This window comes from Schistosoma mansoni (assembly GCF_000237925.1).
Source record: "Schistosoma mansoni, WGS project CABG00000000 data, chromosome 3 unplaced supercontig 0105, strain Puerto Rico, whole genome shotgun sequence".
NCBI lineage: Eukaryota > Metazoa > Platyhelminthes > Trematoda > Strigeidida > Schistosomatidae > Schistosoma > Schistosoma mansoni.
Window position 1 is genome coordinate 177,123 of NW_017386009.1, and position 20,738 is coordinate 197,860.

The window sequence follows — 20,738 nt, forward strand, 5'->3', positions numbered from 1 at the left end:
TTCAGCAAACATAAATTAGATTCAATGTCAAAAGAACAGTCTATGAAACTTTTGTAATCATATTTTATTACATAACCTGATAACTGTCTAAAAAGACAATGAACACGTCAGAATCAAACGATTCAACTCAAAAATTTTAGTCTCATAGAAGTCATCATTATGAGCTACAAATCTTCATCACTACCTCAAATTTATTGGGAAATTCGGCATAAACTATCATATTGATGAATCATTATTGAGTTGTTTGTTGTTTTTCGCCGGAGCACTACTTCATACATTAGTATTCCAAATAGAAACAATATTTATAAGCAAAGATGGATAGTGGCGAGCAGTGGAATCCAGGAAGCGCGTCTCGTCCTATTTGGGACTCGTCAGCTGGATGTACCTGCAATTCAGAGTTGATGTGCACTTTGGAACCCGAACCCAGTACCTTTCGCTTCAAACGCCATAGCATTATCCAATCAGCTACTGAGTCCTGATAGCCACTTGCTTGTGCTTGTGAATTAAGGCAATATTGAGACAATACGCACAGTATGCACATATGGCCAATAAGAGACTGACCAGTTGCAGTCCTAAGCATCAATGGGAAGATTCAAACAAATAATACTAAGTGAATATAAACAATGTTTATTCATTAGATAACAACATTTTGCATCAGAAATTTATCAATGGGAAGTGAAGACGTTTATTTCCAAAAGAATTCGAATATTGTCTTCTTTTCCAATCACTATCTCCCGTATACTTATTGTTCAAGGAGGTGTATGCCCGTGTCACAATTCTTTCCTATTGAGTATATTCTCAAATTTTGGTGCAGTTTGATCATGTAAAGACCAATGTCCTGTGTTTTCGTGAGTCTTAGCTGGCGAGAATGGGCAGAAATGATATTAAACAGAAGAACTGCCGTCATTAATAATTACAATTAACTATCAGAAATTACCTTCCAACTTTACTTCTTGAGCAGCTATTATTGTTAACAGTATGAGGATTTTCAGAGATTGTAGCGTTTTCACCTTTGAAATTAGGAATTGACTTAGGCTAGGCCATTACTGAAAACCTGAAGAAACCACATAGCCTATTTGTCCTAGTATGGGACTCAGCAGTAGCCATCTACAATCCCGCACGCGAGACTTAAACCCAGGACTTTCGGCCTTGTATACGATCACTTAACCTGTCAGCGAATCCAAGGCCTGTGTTATCTGTAGAGATAAGGTTTGTCATAGCCTTGAATATGTCCCGGTGATTGTTGGTGTGACAGTTTCCCATTCTTCTCTTTGCGTATTAGTATCTTTTTTTCTTCCTTACTTAAAATTATCATGTCATGTTTATTTAGCCTTTTATTTAGTTGATTTTCGTTGGTTTCTATGAGTGCTTTGAGAAGAATATGTGTGATTAGATAATTCGAAATATATGTAAAGCAAATGTATCACATAACACAGCTTAATTCCATCTTCTATTACTTGCTTACTTACGCTAGTTACTCCCAATGGAGCATAGGCTGTTGACTCCGCCTGTAGCTCCGCCGGTGGCTACTGCCGGTTCCAAGCCCAGATAAAGGAGGAGGGTTAGGGATGGGGTTAGCGACCCCATCCCGTAGAAGGTTAACTCGCTAAAAAAACGCTAACCAGAAAAAAAATTATTCATCTTCTATTGTTATATCAAAATTAATAGAAAAGGAATAATTGCTTTCAAGTGTCAAAAGTTTATATTCAAAATTATGAAGCTGAATGATTTCAATCTGTTGTCTGGAATATTGCGGGGCAAATTAGTTTACAATGCCTAAATGATTCATTTCAATGTTAGACGCTAAAACGTAGTAGTAGTAGTTGGTAGTTGCGCCTGTTACTCCCAATGAAGCATAGGCCACCGACCAGCTTTCTCCAACCCACTCTGTCCTGGGCCTTCCTTTCTAGTTCTATCCATTTTTTGTTCATTCTTCCCATGTCTGTCTATATTTCTCGACGTAATGTGTTCTTTGGTCTTCCTCTTCTCCTTTGGCCTCTTGGATTCCATGTGAGGGCTTGTCTTGTGACGCTAAAACGTGACAAGGTGGGATTTCCGAAAAAAACTATTATGTTGTATTCTGATTTCTGTATTGATTTCACACATACATACCAATCTAACTTACAGGTAGAGATGTAGTGTATACAACTTTTGTCAACAGACATAAACAGTATGTAACAATAATCAGAAGTGGAAAAACTGGCAGCAGAAGTCTAAGAAGATCGAGTTGAAGAAAACAGAAAGGGAAATAGAAAGAAATACTGAATTGGAAGAAGCATACTTAATGATAAGGAAAATTGATGGAACTACGCTCATATGATTTTGAGATGGCGGAGAAGATTTGTAGGTGAAGTGGATGATTTTGTCCTTCAGACGGAACAAGCTTTGAGTCATATGCGGAGACATTTGACCACCTTACTTCTACCGAAAGTTTGTGTTGATAACGTCGTTCGAAAGAACGGTGAAAGCTCCACGACCAGACTATTCAGCTCAGAGAACAAAACTCTATCAAAAACAATTGATGGAAGATTTGCAAGTAAAGTATTTAATGTATGGTTCTTATATTTTATGAAGACATCCTGTAATTTTGTATTATATAATAAGTTGGTTGTTCACATCTGAGCGTTCTTTAACTGCAGAGTTGTGGATACTTAAGTTGCATTTCTGAACAATGAAACGATAACTTTGGTGTTGACTAACAAATAACGGTAAGAAAACCAATATTCTAACACGTCAGCTGGATGTACTGGTATCCAAGTGTTGACGTTTAACCCAGGGCTCAGACTTAATGCAAGTCGCTACAGACCCTTAAAGGGTTTTCCATTCAGATACTGAATCCAGGTGTAGAAACCTTACTTACTTAGCTATACCTGTTAACCCTCGTGGAGGACCTACCGACAGCATTCTCCATTCAACACTGTCCTGGGTGATCCAGTTTCTATTCATCTTTTTGATGACTTCTTCCAATTTCCGACGCAGTGAATTTTTTGGTCCTCCACTTTTCCGTTTCTTTTCAGAATTCTAAATTGGTCCTTGTCTCAGGATACAGGTTGATGATTCCCGTAATGTATTTACCACCACTTCCAACATCTTTCCCTAATTTCCGAATCAGACGGAAGTCGGTTTATTCTCAATTACAGTAGGTTGTTGCTAATAGTATCCGATCAACGGATGTTGAGTATCTTACGTAGACATTTATTTATAAATACTTGTACCGTGGTGAGCGATAACACGAGTGGGGACAATCGAATGTCTTTGGATACAAATTGCAGACTATCTCACTAAATTCTGATAACCATACAGTAAACAGTTAATTTGCAGATGCAAATATCAATCCAATTTCTCTTATCTCATTGTTCATGCATTTTCATACCGATTGCGCTTCATTGTTGTTCTTTCCTTATCGATCTTCTGCCAAAATACAATCTACGTCTGACCATCACCATATACTACTTATGTGGATATAAGTATACCACACCACAGTACATTTTTATTAATGATTGTAGTAGTTCTCCGAATTTCAGCTCCGTACAGTAGAACAGTCTTTACCTACTTTAAATGGTTTGAATTATTTTTTTCTGGTTAGCGTTTTTTAGCGAGTTAGTTTTTTCTACGGGATGGGTTTGCTTACTCCATGCCAAACCCTCCTCCTTTACCCGGGCTTGGGACCGGCAGTGACTCTAGAAGAGCTACAGGCGGAGTTCAGTCTAAACCTACTATCATATAAAATTTCTTCTATATGCAATAATTACTCTCTGATATGTATGCATTTTAACAACTTGACAGATTTCAAAAAGTAAAAAAAACAACAATGCTTGTTCTTGTTAGACACATACAGATAGTAACATGTGCACATTACAACTAAAACAGTCTTGCTTTCTGTTTACCCCTTAAGTTATTTCTAATTGATAGTTAGATACTTTTACGCTAATATATGTCAAAAGTATATATATAGTATCTTAGTGATTATTTGATTTGACAATAAATATGTGCATAAGTACTTATTTACTTACTTACACCTGTTACCTCTCGTGAAGGAGTATAGGCCGCCCACCACCATTCTCCATCCATAAGTGTTATCATTTCAAACATTATAAATCAAAGTTATTAAGCACTCTCTCTATCTCTATTCTTATCATCATCACCATTCATTTCAATCTTATCTCATTGAATCAATATGAAATTATCATTAAATGAACAAGGATGGAATAGACTATTCATCATATTAAATGGTACATTCTTGGTAACTAATCATACTCTAATTGATATTCTATCTATCTAGGTATATAGTCTAGTTTTATGTGGATTAAGTATTAAAGTACAAGATGATCTATCTCAATTCAATGAAATTTTACAAAGAATAAGTCCATCTATAATACCAGTGATTATATTTACCGGATTGATTGGTATTATAGCTGCAATTACAGGATATTGTAAAATATTAAAACAAAATCAAATCATTACTATACTAGTAAATAAGCTTTATACCTTTTTGTATTGGTACTTTTATTTAGCATATTATAAGTTTGTCCATAGCAACAGTAACTGAATTATGCATAGCCATAGGAACAATAATGACACCAAATGAAGTTTGTTCAACATTATCATCTTATTATGATCTTAAATAGTTCTATACAAAGGCTAATAGTTCATTACAGAATTCATTGCATTATTATGAACAACATCCAGTGTATACTGAACAATTCAATCATCTACAAGAGAATGTAGGTCAACTGTGTTTTCCATCGTTTCATTCTTCTATAGTATAAATGTTGTGGAAGTTTATTATTTACAGATTATCGAAGAACTAATAATAGTTTACCGGTGAGCTGTAAAGATGACAAATTTATTTATGCAGTGGTAAGTCAATTCTTTAAGTTTGGATAAATTAGTTTTATTGGATTATGATTATGGTTATGATTATGGTAAAGTGTGTACAGTTTGAATAAACTTCATCCCCCCCCTTACAGCCATAGGAACATGGTGTAGCCTAGTATGCATTTCTGGAGAAGAGTGCTACATCGAAGCATGGTATAACTACAGGTGCGGGATAGTTGTTTTTGCACTACTTAAGCAGAATCATTACATAACACTTTCATTCTTTTTTTTACTTTTTATTTTTGGGGAGATTTATTTTGATAGAGTTGAGATCATGAGTCAGTTGAAGCTAGACCATCATGGAAAACCTGGAAGCACTGGACGGCCGTTTCGTCCTATTGTGGGACTCCTCAGCGGTGCACATCCTCGATCCCTCACTCGCGAGATTCGAACCCAGTGCCTACCAGTCTCACTCCAGAGCACTTAACCGATAGATCACTGAGCCGGTATCCAACGGTGTTAATGTCTAATTTCAACCAATCCACGAAATTGAGCAACCATGTCATCATTTGTCTTCAGTGACTTGATACCTCCCAACAGACGTGGTTTGAACTCCACTGCGTACTGCTTCTCACTAGAACTCCAGGAAATACCTCATGGAGCCAGTCACTAGTGAGCATATGATCATTATCAGAAGGGGTGGTCTAGCTTCAATTGACTCATGATTTCAACTCTATAAGATTCATTTTTACCATCTTTTTGAACCTTCAATAGTTACGCAATGACTCTTCATAGCACTCGAAATCATTTATGGGTATAAGCAGAGTGGTTGATTAGGCCGATCACCACCAGCAACATTACCGCTCACGTTAGTACATGGGATGGTTGCCATGATCTGAGAGGCTTTTTCCGACTTACACGTCGGATTTTGCCTTCCAAATTATTAGCACGTATGCATTTTAAAAAATGGTGGAATAAACCAACAAAAAAGGAAGATGATTTCACAATTCATTATTGTTAAGAAATCCATGCTCATGAGTTGAATCAACTGAAGAAAGTATATATTAAAGGCTAACTTACAATCTAATTTTGATATCCTGTAATAAGTATGTAACATTATGATCTATAATTCTGTAATTTGGTTGTGACAAGTTTACCTTCACTAGTAAATAGTACCGTTTAATGGCTCACTTAATGAGTCTTATAAAACGTCTATATTAGATAATCATGTCCACATAGTAGTAAGAGCAGTTTAATCAAACAACTTATCATTTTATTCAAATAAAGATTTAGCGGACAATTATCAATAGAATTACTTTATTATCCTGCTTTTTCACAACTAGTCAATCATAGTTAGTTTAGATTGATATCATGAATGGATCAATGTTAGACTATTGTTGGAAACCTGAAAGCATTAGACGGCCGTTTTGTCCTAATATCCCGCGTGAGCAATCATGGACGCACATTGCTAAGGAGTCCCATACTAGACTGGAGATTTTAGTATTTTTATGTAGTTGAGATCTTGAGTCAATTAAAGCTAGACCATCATGTAAACCCGGAAGCACTGGAAGACCTATTCGTCCTATTATGAGACTCCTCAGCAGTGCACATCCACAATCCCGCCTCACGAGGTTTGAACCCAGAACATATCAGTCTGAACTATAAATTTACTAAAATCTCCACAAAACCCCTTTCTGTTCATCTGAAAACAATTTGAAACCTTATCACTCTAATTCAATAGTCAACCATTAGTATATACATTAGTATAGAATATACTACTTAAATTCTGTCTTTATTACTTTTATCAAAAAGTTTTCTTCTTTTCTTTTATCTAATTGACAGGGTTGTACTGAAGCATTGAATAAACACGTCTATAAATATATAGATCCAATATTGGCATTATGTTTTATATTTTCAATTATTAAAAGTATTTACTTATTGATTATAATTTGGATGATCCATAGATCTTCTAATGGAAAAGATCCATATACTCTTGAATGTTGTTGACATTCACCATGTTTGTTTGTTTGTTTATCATTATTCATTGAATTAATTAAAACAACAATCATAATTCATTTAACTTGTGTCTCTTTTTCCAAATTGAACATGATTATCTATTTTGTTATAGAAGTGTTTATTTTAATTGAGTGACCCCCCCGGGGGGATCTAACTCCAATTAGATCGTATGAATGTTATTGTAAAAGATATATTATCACTGAAGATATTGGTGGATGTGTTGGTCGATTTAGTGGATCGGTTGGATACCGGCTCAATGGTCTAGTTGTTAAGCGCTCGTGCGCGAAATTGATAGGTCCTGGGTTTGAATCTCGTGAGGCGGGACCGTGGATACGCACTGCTGAGGTGTCACATAATGGGACGAAACGGCCGTCCAGTGCTTCCAGGTTTTTGCATGGTGATCTAGCTTTAATTGATTCATGATCTCAACTATCAAAATTGCTATAATATCCACAAAACCCCTTCTGAAAATATCAACTTCAATTACGTTAGTGAATAATGGAATTAAACAAATCAAATAAGAGAATGAATGCTTGAATACATATATATTTTGTACACTCACCAATCTGAATAGGGATGAAGCAAAGAGAAGAGAGTAAAGTGAAATGACTCGTGGTTGAGAAGGTATGTAAGCCAACTCGATTTAATCAAGCAATAATCAATCTTTGTGATCCGATGAAAATAAGCTACAAACATGTGATGAATAGGATAAAAAGTGTACACGCATATATACAATCATATAAAAACACTCAAGGTAGATAACCGAATAATGAACAGGATCAAAATGTGACTCAAGAAGAATAAATAAATTAGCCTGTCCAGACGCTAGAATAAGTTATATGGAGCTTAACACAGTAACTGACACCATAACTTTTTCTTACTCAAAATTATTAACAGTACAAATGCAAAACATAGTGCATTAGCTTGAATAAGTTATGTCCTCTCCCACAGTAGACTGTTGCTGACGATGTACGGTCAACGGGCATTGAGTATCTAGTGTAGACAACTGTTTATAAATACTTGTACGTGTCTGATGATGGTTGTAATAGTTCTCCACGTTTCAGCTCTGTACCTTAGAACTGACTGTCTTGACGTTCGTATTGAAGCTAAGACACTTTAAATAATATTGATAGAATAGTGTATCTGTAACTTTCAATCAAGTGGATAGTAATGAAAGAGACCCTTTGTGTTACTGATGAATAAGGAAGGCAATTTAAGTTGTACAATTGTATTTATAGTCAATTTTATTTGCTCAACTAGTATTCTATAGTAAGATAGGAAAGTGTTAATTAACCTAAAATCCTGAAGTGGTATGTTGTCAAGAGCTAAAAATCAGCTGTTAAAAGGAAGTTATGAAATACTTGGATAGTGAAAAGTTGTGAAGTGAAAGTAACTGTCTACTTGCTAGTTATTAGGCACAAAGTAATTAAGAGTAGTAACAATTGCTAATTGAAAGTTGTGAAAATAATAGGAAAGAAGTAGGAATGACAAAAATAAAAATGATAGATTAAGGAGGATAGATAGGGAGGTTGGGGTCATGAAAGAATGAGGAACTGTTTCTGTACGCAAGCGTTTGACTTAAACTGGTGGTTAGCAATACCCTGTATCGTACATATGTTCTTCACTTACATTCCTATTGAGCCAACTCTTCTGACTATATACAACTCTGAAGGAGACTTCTGGTGAGGCGGAGTGACCGAAATAAACTAAATGTTCTAAGATTGAGCTTTTGACTGACTTCTGGATAGCGATCCAATGGTGACATTTTTTGATGTCATTAGAAACATTTATCTCCACTCATTAATTCAGCATCTTTAATTGGTTCATGAGATTACTTTTATTAGTAAGTGTTTTACTCCAACTGTGCTTCAAATCTTTCTCAAATTATAGTTGTTATTAAAGTCAGTCTATACGCATTGAACACTGAGAAACCGAATATTAGTTACCATATAGTTGAATCTCATACTATCGTTTCTCACTTATCAGTTGATGCTCAATTCAAAAGTGTCTATGTCAAATTGGATCTTTTTTTCCTTAAATCACTTCAAAATACCAGAACTAATTTAAGTCGGAATCATTCGATAATGTTCATCGATCTCACAGCTCACAGATGAGACAAACGTTAATTGTAACTACTAAACACTTCATTGCTTCAAAAACATTTTCAGATCACATCATATACGGTAATTCTCAAACTGATGAACGTTCAAATGAAGTTATAGAAGTGACGATAAATCTAACTTTTTATCTATCAATTTGGGAAATTAACAGGTTCATAGTGAGTATCTGATCAGATGACTTAAGTATCAAATAGTTGACCACAGTAAATAAACTCTAGTCTATTAAAACCTTCTTGGAAATATGTTATGATCATAAAGCAAACTTCATTACTTCAAAGTTTATTGTAATAAAACTAAGCTTTTATGAATTCCTCAAAACTTAGTAATCTAGTAATTCATTATGACTAATATTATCTATGTACAGTTTATTTATACAAGAACTGGTGTGCGAAATCGAAGGTCCTGAGTTCAAATCTCGCCAGTGAGATCGTGTATGCGCACTGCTGAGGAGTCCCATACTAAAACAAAACGACCATCCAGTTCTTCCACTTTTTCCATGATAGTCTGGCTTTAATAGACTCATGAATACAACTATTACTAGAATCCACAAAAACCCTATTCTGGTAAAATATTAAGTAACATGGTCAAAGCCCATACACAATTAATTATTGTACATATTTTCTCTAAGATACGTTTGACTGAATTACTCTTCCTGATAATATTAACACTATAGAAAATATAGTAAACAGTCTTTATGTAAACCCCCTATTAGAAATTGACTTATGGTTAAGTCTGTTGATATCCTTTGTGACTTCATACTGAGTAAGTTTCCTCTTTTCTTCCATTTTGCCATCCCAACCTAAAGTATCACGTCTATTATATACTGAAGAAGTTCATTTTATGTTTGAAGGTAGATATCTTCGACAAATTGTTAGTTAGCGAAAGGTACTGGGTTCGAATCACAGAGTAGACATCAACTCTGAGATATAGGTAGATCCGGCTGACGAGTCCCCAATAGGACGAAACGCGCATCCAACTGGATTCCACTGCTAGTCGCTATCCATTTTTGCTTACAATGCTTGTGAATTAAGACTATACCGCGGCGATACGTACAGTATGCACATATGCCAACTAGAGACTGACCAGTTGCAGTCCTAAACAAAAATGGGAATATTCAAACAAACAATACTAAATGAAATTAAATATTGTTACCTCTATGGAAATATGTACTTTTCTTCTAACGACTGATGGCGAGACTATAATTTATGGACGAACTAGTCAAATTTACGAGAACACGTCTTGGAATTCGGCGCCGAATTCCTTATCCATTTGACTAAATAGTGTCTTGGCATTTTAGCTGATGTCATTTCGTGATGAAAACATTAAATCTAATCTCTATCCCTAACCGTCAACTCTAAATCACAATCCTAATCCTTTACATAGGTTTAAAACCCTCATTTAGCCCTAGTCAGTAGGTGGAGATTCTCAAGGCCACTTTAGCGTCGATCAAAAGTCATCCGTAAATTTTAGTATCACTAGACTGACTAATTCGATAAAGATTTGTCAGTAGTTCAGTCCGGTCATTATTGTCTCCCAAGATGAGAAAAATGACATGACTAAAAAAGAAATTTAAAGTTTCAATTAAATCAAGAAAAGCATTCGTATCTAGTATTACTTCATCATAGTCATTATTGATTTAGTCAGGTTGCTTAACAGATTTATTGTCGGATGTGATTCCATTCGTCCGAATTCCAAAGTAAATAATTCAATCACCATTGTAAGCAAAAATAGTCACATGCCTTTGCAATGGAATGAAATTTACATTCACTTGGTATTGTTTCCTCGTATCTTCCTTTTGTTGTTCAGGACCGCAACTGATCAGTCTCTTGTTGGGATATGTACATCCTGTGCAGACTACTTCGATATTGTCTTAAGTCACAAGCCAACAGGGACTGATCAATTGTAGTCCTAAACAACAATGGGAAGATGAAAGCAAACAATATCAAGTGAGATTCGAACCCAGGACCTACCGGTCTCGCGCCAAAGCACTTAACCGATAGACCACTGAGCTGGCGCGAGACTGTTAGGTCCTGGGTTCGAATCTCGTGAGGCGAGGTCGTGGATGCGCACTTTTGAGGAGTTTCATGATAGGACGAAACGGCCGTCCAGTGTTTCCAGGTTTTCCATGGTGGTCTAGCTTCAATTTACTCACGCTTTCAACTATGAAAATACTGAAATCTCCACAAAACCCCTTCTGATAATAATATCAAGTGAATTCAATCATTATTTTGTTTGTTATGAAGAACAAATTTTAAGAGATTAGTTAGTTAATGATGAGTTATTCCCTTCCGTAACTTCTATGTGTACTGTTTGTAAATAGGTCTTGTTACTATGCACAATAAACATAAGTATGCAGAGATTCACTGGATAAAGGGAATCATATTTCACATTGATAACCATGAGATAGACAGTAGAAAGGTGCTATGTTTTGGACATCGCAAATTGTTTAATGTATTCCTAGCTTAGAATCGTGATCAAAACGCCTATAAAGCGTTTGAGAAACAAAACACTAACAAACAAGTTGATCTATTTTGATAGGAAACTGAACATAGAATGAAAATCTCACATCACTTATCAAAATTTCTACGGTCTCAAATTGATTAGCCATAGAAATAGAATTTTCGTGTTATTCAGGACTTCAGCAGTTGAAACAAAGTTAAATATTTTGTATTTATTTTCGAACATTACGATCCAAGCAAACAGGAACCCCATATGATATCCTTTGTCAGTTATTGATAAGTCTTGCTAATTGAACACTATACTCGGGTCCTAAGTTAGTCTTGTAACCCCCAAGCTAGAATTACACAGCGACTCGAACGCCAGAGAAAAGGCGCATAATATACGAGAAGTACTTTACTCCAAAGGTTCATTTATGTACAGAAAATATAAGGTTTTTATAGTATTTCAGAAGTTCTTGGGTTTTCCTGAAAATTCTAGAATACTAATAATCATAATAGCAGTGTAGTAATCAACCAATCAGAACCTCTACAAGTAACCTTTCATTTTCGTGATGTTTCTAGCAAAACTTCTAATCAAACACTGATTGGATAAAATGCTTCTTAATGTTTCCTGAGTTTTTCTTATCTTCATAGTCGAAATCATGAGTCAGTTGAAGCTAAAGCACCATTGAAAACCTGGAAGCACTGGACGACCGTTTAGTCCTATTATGGGACTCCTCAGCAGTGCGCATCCACAATCCCTCACTCGCGAGATTCGAACCCAGGACCTACCAGTCTCGCGCCAGAGCACTTGACCGATAGACCACTGAGTCGGCATTCAACGGTGTTAATGTCTAACTTCAACCAATCCATGATTTTGAGCAACCGTTTACCAATTGTCTTCAGTGAGTTGATATCTATACATCAGACATGGTTTGAAATCCACTGGTCACTTATCTATTGCAAGAAATTTTCAAGATCACCGCAACAATTATCAACAGCATCATTTGCATTTACCTCAAGAAAAATCGATCTCTGTTAAAGAATTCCGAAAACCAGTTGATCAGTCTGTTCAAATTACATCATCTATCATTGACTATTCAGAAATCAATCACAAACATTTTCATATCAAAGTTACGTGGTAATGAATATGAAATCAATCAGTAGGTATTTAATAACTCATGACTACACAAATACCAGACCATGGAATGTTTGCTATCTATTTTCGCTGACATCACTTTAACTACTCACATAGTAACAAAATATCAATTATTGTCATGGCAACAAGGATAGTAGAAGAAATATACGTATAATCCATGCAACAACAACAAAAAAATGTGAGAAAAAAACATAATTATTATAATAGTGTCTGATTGATCTATAGAAAACTTCCATAGTAACACAACACATAAGCACCATAACCTACTAATTAAAACAATCCGTGTTATGTGCATGAATTACCTTTCAATATGATTAAAAAAAACCCAAAAAAAAACCCAGTAAATAATATAACTGGTTAAACCTTTTTATCTACATGTTGTATATTACCAGTTTCAAATAGAAGTAGTTACTAAGAGATTAGTTACCAAGTCATTAAAAACTCAATTACACAATATGTTTCTATCACAATTACAAAAGTATTGGAATAATATATTTATTATATCCAATCTACTATTCATTGTAAGTAGTATATTGTATTGTTTCAATGATATATATCACTTTCCTTTTATTTTTTTCATCCAGGTATTCGATATAGCTTTATTGGCATTACCTATTAGAACATTAGATGTCTTAGCTAATTACAATACAATTTTAGATTATTTTAAACCAGTGATCTTTCCAGTTGTCATCTTTACAGGGATTCTTGGACTATTGAGTGTTTTTATAGGTTTCATTGGATTATGGAAAAAGAAGACTGTTTTCATTTTGGTGGTAATCTCTCTATATATATATATATATAAATTGATTCATATCTAATGATTAGCACATTGTCGGGTTGACTATTGCAACAATTATTGAAATCTCTATATCTATAAGATCAAGTTTACGGAAAAATCAGGTTAGTTTTTTATAATGATTAATATAGTTGGAATCATGAGTTCATTGAAGTTAGACTATCATGGAAGACCTGGAAGCACTGGACGGCCGTTTCGTCCTATTGTGGGAGTGACTCCTCAGTGGCAGTGTGCATCCACGATCCCATCTCGTGAGATTCGAACCTAGGACTGCTGAGGAATCCCACAATAGGACGAAACGGCCATCCAGTGATTCTAGGTTTTCCATGGTCGTCTAACTTCAATGAACTCATGATTTCAACTATATATATCACAAACAACCGCCATATAATATAATCACAAATATCTATCACCAAATTTTAGTTCTTCAAAGTAGCTAATCAATCATTATGGAATTCTATTCAATATTATGAAAAACATCCAAATTATGAAAATCAAGTGGATAATCTACAAAGAGAGGTAAGTCATTCTAAGTAAACTGTACTAATCATTGTTTTCATCATTGTCTTAATGTTCTTCTTTAGTTTTTTTGTTGTGGTGTTAGATCATATACAGATTATAAAAGACCGGTAATTACCCTACCACTTTCTTGTAAAACAGGCAATTCAATTCATCCAAAAGTAAGTCAATATTCAGCTGAATTCAACTATTTTATAACTTGAAATGTATATTTCGTTACTTGTAAGAATCTGAGCTGAATTTCAATCAATCTTAGATAGTATATGTGTATCATGTGCTGTTTGTTACAATATAGCTATCATATGGCATGTTATATAGAACGGATAGTTTATCGTCAGCAGTAAAATTTGAAATGTCAGTTTTATCTCATTTAGGGCCTGTTCGCTATGTGTAAAGCCAAAGATGGATAGTGGCTAACAGTGGAATCCAGTTTGACGCGCGTTTCGTCCTATTTGGGACTCGTCAGATAGACTGAACAGTAGCAGTGCTAAAACATTAATGGGAAGATTCAAACAAACAATACTAAATGAATTCAAACTTCACCCAATTGCACAAGCAAGTGGATAACGCGATGGCGTTTGAATCGAAAGGTACTTGGTTCGAGTCCTAGAATGAACATCAACTCTGAGATACAGGTACATCCATTTGATGAGTCCCAAATAGGACGAAACGCGCGTCCTAGATTCCACTGTTAGCCACTATCCATCTTTGCTTACAATCGATGATTTTGTTTAGAATGATAATCAACATCCCTAAAGAAAGCAAAGTAACCAAAGAATCTCATTAAACTATTGTTTTAATACTTACATATAATGTATACAGTTCAACCAAATACGAGAACAATTATTATGGGATTCCTAATGATGACTACATTTTACCGATTCACTTTGCAGTTTGATTAATAAACTTAAATCGTATCTAAGTTTCATAAAGCTTGTGATACCAATCTACAGATTGGACTGAAGTAAATGAATGCTGAGTTCGAACCCATAACCTTAATGGTTGACTGTTGTACAGTTTAAACAGCAAAACCACTACACCACATTTCTACAGTAAGCCCTGATAAACAGTCATATGCTATTCTTCATATGTTACATCAGTTTCAATGTTTTAATGTGATCAATTTCAAGTGTCTTTCTATATGTAAATACCATATTAAATTTTCTTATCTTTGACAGGGTTGTGCTGAAGCCCTATATGATTATATACAACATTGTATCATGATAATAATATATATATGCATTGCATTCGCTATCATTAAAGCTATCTATTTGGCCACTTCTATTCTTCTATATCGTAAATCTGAGAAGAATAATTTATCTGTATAAATCTGTTTTTCCGGGGGGGTGGGCCGGACTCAAATGATGAAGATGTTGGTTGATGTTGCTAAATCTGAACTATATACTTCATATATTGACTAATTTGTGTAACACAAATCGATTGATTATTGAACTAATTAAAGGGGATATAATATAACTCATCAATATGCTATTTCATTTCACTTTTTTTCCCCAAATGTTAACTTACCCCCCTTCATTTATGTGTGTTATTTGTATTTTTGATCAGAAGGGGTATTTTTGTTGAAAAATAATTTATACTACTAATAAAATTATTAAATAATATGTCTCTTATTGATTTATATTTTTCGTTTTCAATGGATTTGTAAACAAGATTACTTTAGTGAGATCAGAGAACGAAACTCCATCAAAATCACCCACCTGAGCTAAGAATCTTCTCCACCATCTCAAGATTACTTTACATACTCAACTCCGATAATCATATTAATATCGTAAGCAAAGATGGATGAATTAAGGTTACCTCGAGGCAATACGTACAGTATGCACATATGCCAATTAGATACTGACCAGTTGCAGTCCTAACACATCAATGGGAAGATTCAAACAAACAATACGAAATGAATAATATCGTTTAAATATCACCGTCACATTAAGAGAAGACTAATATTTGAACGAAGAATATACTTTTCGATGATAAATTCTCTTCAGGTTCTACAATTCATATATCTGAATTAATAATCTGAAATGATGGCCAGTTTAAGGGTAAGGTTCATCTTCATAGTTGAAAGCGTGAGTTGATTGAAGCTAGACCACCAGGGAAAACTTGGAAGAACTGGACGGCCATTTCGTCCTATTATGGGACTTCTCAGCAGTGCGCATCCACGATCCCGCCTAGCGAGATTCAAACCCAAGACCTACCAGTCTCGAGCCAGAGCGCTTAACCACTAGACCACTGAGCCGGCGTCCAACTGTGTTAATGTCTTACTTCAACTGATCCACGAAGTTGAGCAACCGTTCACCAATTGTTTTCAGTGAGTTCCTATCTCACAACAGACATGGTTTGAACTCCACTGATCACTGCTTCTCACTAGAACTCCTGGATGTACTTCTCGAAGTCAGTAACTAGTGAGCACTGCTGAAGAGACTCATAATAGGACGAAACGGCCGTCCAGTGCTTCCAGGTTTTCGATGGTGGTCTAGCTTCGATTGACTCATGATTTCAACTATGTATAAAATAGAATAAAATTGTTACTGTTGCTATGACTCATATAGAATGTTAACATTTGAATCTGTATATATGTTATGTGAAAATTTAAGATCCGTGATCAGAATATAAATATGGGTCAATTAGGGTGAGAGAGAGCTATGATAGTGCAATTACAATTCGATCAAGTGGAAGATTAGATTGTATGAAAAATGAGTAAGACGTAATAAGGAGGGATGAATCATGTCTAAGGGAGATTAATAATGATATTTAACCAATAATAATAATAATACAAAGTTTTGTAAATAAAGAGAAGAGAGGCAATAACATTTGATTACGAAAGGTCTTAAGTACAATAGTCAAATTAGGTCATCCAATAGCTAAGATTACTATTGATTCATTGACTTTGTGGTTGACCAAGGGAGGAGCAGGGGTTGAAGGTATTTCTTCTGTACACATAGCTCAGATTTCTTCATCCTGATGGCTACTGCTTCAGTTGTTTGAAGGACTTTAAGCCTGACAAGCTTTGGCAAAAAATTACTGACCTTATAAATAATTGAAAAGGATTGGTTCAATACTGGCACTATGACTATACTAAATGGGTCAATATCGAGCTGTTTACTGTCTTCACCAAACCTTTGCTTAGCCAAACTGGGAGCAGTTCGCGAGTACGAAAATGTAAATTACTAGAACTTCGACCAATATAACTTGCTCCACAGGAGCAGTCGAACTGATAAATACAAAATCAGGTGGTCATTCTAGGTAATTCATCTTTAAGCCTCTGTGTCACCATTTGGCGCGTAGAAAACACTAAACGTAATTCACCGGCGTTGTAGAACCTGAAGAGAATCTATCGAAAAGAATATTCTTAGTTCAAACATTAATATAATTGAAATCATGAACTAATCAAAGTTAGACAATCATTGAAAACGTGAAAGCACTGTATAGTCATTTTGTCCTTCTATGGGACACTTCAGTAGTGGGGACATACAATTCTGTATACAGGAAACGAATCTAGGACCTTCGGTCTAGTACATAAGCGCTTAAACTGTAGACTTTTGTGCTGCGACTCAAGTACATGTTGTTTAATCCATAAACATAGAAGAGGTGGACATGATTCAAATGTGCATTATAAATATCCATAGTCATTGCATTTCAATCCGACCATATTCAAAATTAGTTCTTTCTATCTCATGCGAATAATTAAAAAGTATGTCTAGTTAATAGGCTGATACTTTCAAACTATAAGATGTGATAACGTCCCATAGTTTGAGTAATTATCGACGAATCATGCCTAAAATGATCGTAAAATCATCCCTCATTAACTAAACGATTCGATGGCCTTAAAGTTAACAAGCACTTGAAGATGACTCTCATTCTGGAAGGTCAAAGTACAGACCCATATAAACCAACAAATAGGAGAGATTTCGATAACGAAAAGCTAATTATTCTAAAGTATTCGGTGATACCTCAGATCATTAGATAACTCAAACAAATGTGATATATTTTGATGTAGGTTTGTTATTTATTATCACTAGTTGTCTTCTTAGTACTATGCGTTATGCGTCTATGATGTCCTCTAATACTCAGTTTATCATTGAGAACATGTTGTGGTGTGTCAGTAAATAATGAGGATCCTCACTTTGTGATAAATTCTGCAACAAACTGATAAGACGATTTAGATCCAAAGCCTTAACATGATATTCAAAACAATTGAAGATATTTTGTAGACTGAAGAATTTGGTGACAATTGTGCTCATCTCTTCATTATTAAAATGATCCAAGAATCAATTTGATTAAAGAGTTATGGTGGTCAGTAGAAGAATTGATTCCTTTGTATCCTGAGGTAACACAGAGTGTGGTTTATAAGTTGAACATATATATATTAGTAGAGATTCATTCCACGACAAGTTGAAACGTAATCTGGCACAGTTATTTGACCGAGTTTCTTCAACTAGTGATTTGTTCAGTAAAACTGAAATTCTGACGATCAACGTCAAATACCTACGAAGTTAACTATTTTGAGGGAATTACCTATCGCCCTACAACTTTTGACTAGAACATTTTAAAATACTATGATTCAACATATTGTATATGTTGCGTCCTTGATCTGTCTACCCACTTTCTTGCTGAGGATAACTTGTCTAATATAGATTAAGACCTTGACGCGATAGGTTGGCTGACTTAACTTTGAGGCTAGTATCTGTGAGTTCGAAGTGAGGGTAGAGAGACGAAAATTATTCTATCCCTGATTAGCTGACAAGCACACGCGCGAGAGAAAAGACAAGACAGCTGGAACACTATTCGCTTTATTCCAAAATCCGATGTGGTACCCGAATTCCAGATTAGTATAAAAAGATACATGATTAACCTGACCACAACGTACAAGAATTAGGAGAATACAATTATGTCCAAAACTGGGGAATTAGAGTAGAAAATAAAGTACAGAAGGTTACGTCTAAATTATAATAGGTTTGGAACAGAAAATGCTGTAGCAATGAATCATACATCAAACAAAAGTTTATGATTTATAGAATAGACTAGGGGTAAAAGTAAATGTTACTGTTATACAAGCTTTGAATTCAATGAAATAAGATCCTTAAAAATAGTTTCCGTAGTTTGTTAAGGCTTCTTGTTTCTCTGTTCACATCAATATAGTATAGAAAACATGAACATTTTTTTCGGAGAATAAATAGAACTATTCCCTCTCATTATTATTGTGGATAATTGTTATAAGCCCCAGTTCCAATTTGGGCAACACGTTTTCTCACATGATGAGCATAGTAACATTAATGATTTGTTTATGGTGTTTGATAAACGATAATATTACCCTTTGAAATACTTACTTACTTAGGCCTGTTAACCCTCGTCAAGGAGTATAGGCCGCTCACCAGCATTCTCCATCCAACTCTGTCTTGGACAATCCTTTTCAGTTCTTTCAAATTGTTATTCATCCTTTTCATATCTCCTTCTATTTCCCTATGTAATATGTTCTTTTGCCTTCCTCCTATCCGCTTCCCTTCACCATTCCAAGTTTGGGCTTGCCTTTTAATGCACATTGGTGATTTCCTTAATGTATGTCCGATGCTTTTCCATCGCTTTTTCCTAATTTCCTCTTCATCTGGAAGCTGATTTGTCCTCTACCATAAAACACTGTTGCTGATAGTATCCAGCCAGTGAACGCTGAGTATTTTGTGTAAACAACTATTTATAAATACTTGTACCTTCTTGACGATAGTTGTAGTAGTTCTCCACGTTTCAGTTCCCTCCGTACAGTAGGACTGTCTTGACATTCATACTGAAGATTCTCACTTTGAAGTTAGCTGACAGTTGTTTTGAGTTCAATATGTTCTTCAGTTGTAGAAATGCGACCGTTGCTTTGCCAATCCTCGCCTTTACATCTGCATCCGATCCTTCTTGTTTATCAATGATGCTTTCCAGGTACGTGAATGTTTCCACCTCTTCCAGAGTTTCGTCATCAAGTGTTCTCCATGTAGTAATTGAGAATCTTGCTTTTTCCTTTGTGTATGTTGAGGCCTATTGATGCAGAGGTTGCTGCTACATTAGTTGTCTTCATCTGTATTTGTTCGTGTGTATGAGATAGGAGGGCTCCCTTTGAAATTTGCTCGTATTAATTATTTTCTAGGGACTAAATGGATTTGAAAAACATAACAGTAATATGTACTTTACAAATATTCATTCATTTATGAATGAATGAATAATTCAACATAGAAAGATAATTATATAATATGAAGTTAGACATTAACACTGTTGGATGTTGGCTCAGTGATCTAGAAGTTAAGCGATCGCATGCGTGACTGATAGATCTTGAGTTCGAATCTCACGAGGGCGGGATCGTGGATGCGCACTGCTGAGGAGTCCCACAATAGAACGAAACAGACTTCCAGTGCTTCCAGATTTTCCATAGTGATCTAGCATTAATTGACTTATGATCTCAACTACTAAAACTACTATAATATCCCCCAAAAAACCCCTTCTGATAATAATAAACTTTCTTATAATCTATTTACTGAATCGTTATAATGTCAATCAATCACATCGTTGACAGTTAGGTAATAAAATACATACATCATATATGAAACGTGCATACAATACAAAGAATCATGTTTTTTTTTGTTGTTGTTAACTAATCAATAATAGAAAAAAACTGTATGTCACTCGTTTATCAGTTTTTGTTACCATGGGGTAACTCTTAGTAAAGTTACCATACTATAATTAGATAAATGATAAATTAAAAGCATTTGCATAGTGTGTATTATAGATATAGATATAGATTATTGAACATACACTTTCAATAATAATGATATTACTTATATAACTCAATATAAAGTAATAATATATAAACTGTT

The 20,738-nt window shown here is 34.9% G+C and overlaps 2 protein-coding genes across 2 annotated transcripts; both read left to right on the top strand.

The window, feature by feature from the left end:
* Positions 1–4,177: 4,177 nt before the first annotated feature.
* On the top strand, positions 4,178–4,887 carry Smp_194960 (similar to tetraspanin TE736; the record flags this gene model as incomplete). Its single annotated transcript, XM_018791287.1, has 5 exons — positions 4,178–4,243; positions 4,283–4,471; positions 4,515–4,589; positions 4,629–4,724; positions 4,765–4,887. 5 exons carry the CDS (start codon positions 4,178–4,180, stop codon positions 4,885–4,887), a joined length of 549 nt encoding a protein of 182 aa, XP_018645502.1.
* Positions 4,888–13,006: 8,119 nt separating this feature from the next.
* Smp_194970 (similar to tetraspanin TE736) lies at positions 13,007–13,369 on the top strand (the record flags this gene model as incomplete). Its single annotated transcript, XM_018791289.1, has 2 exons — positions 13,007–13,072; positions 13,136–13,369. 2 exons carry the CDS (start codon positions 13,007–13,009, stop codon positions 13,367–13,369), a joined length of 300 nt encoding a protein of 99 aa, XP_018645503.1.
* Between the last annotated feature and the right edge of the window lie 7,369 nt (positions 13,370–20,738).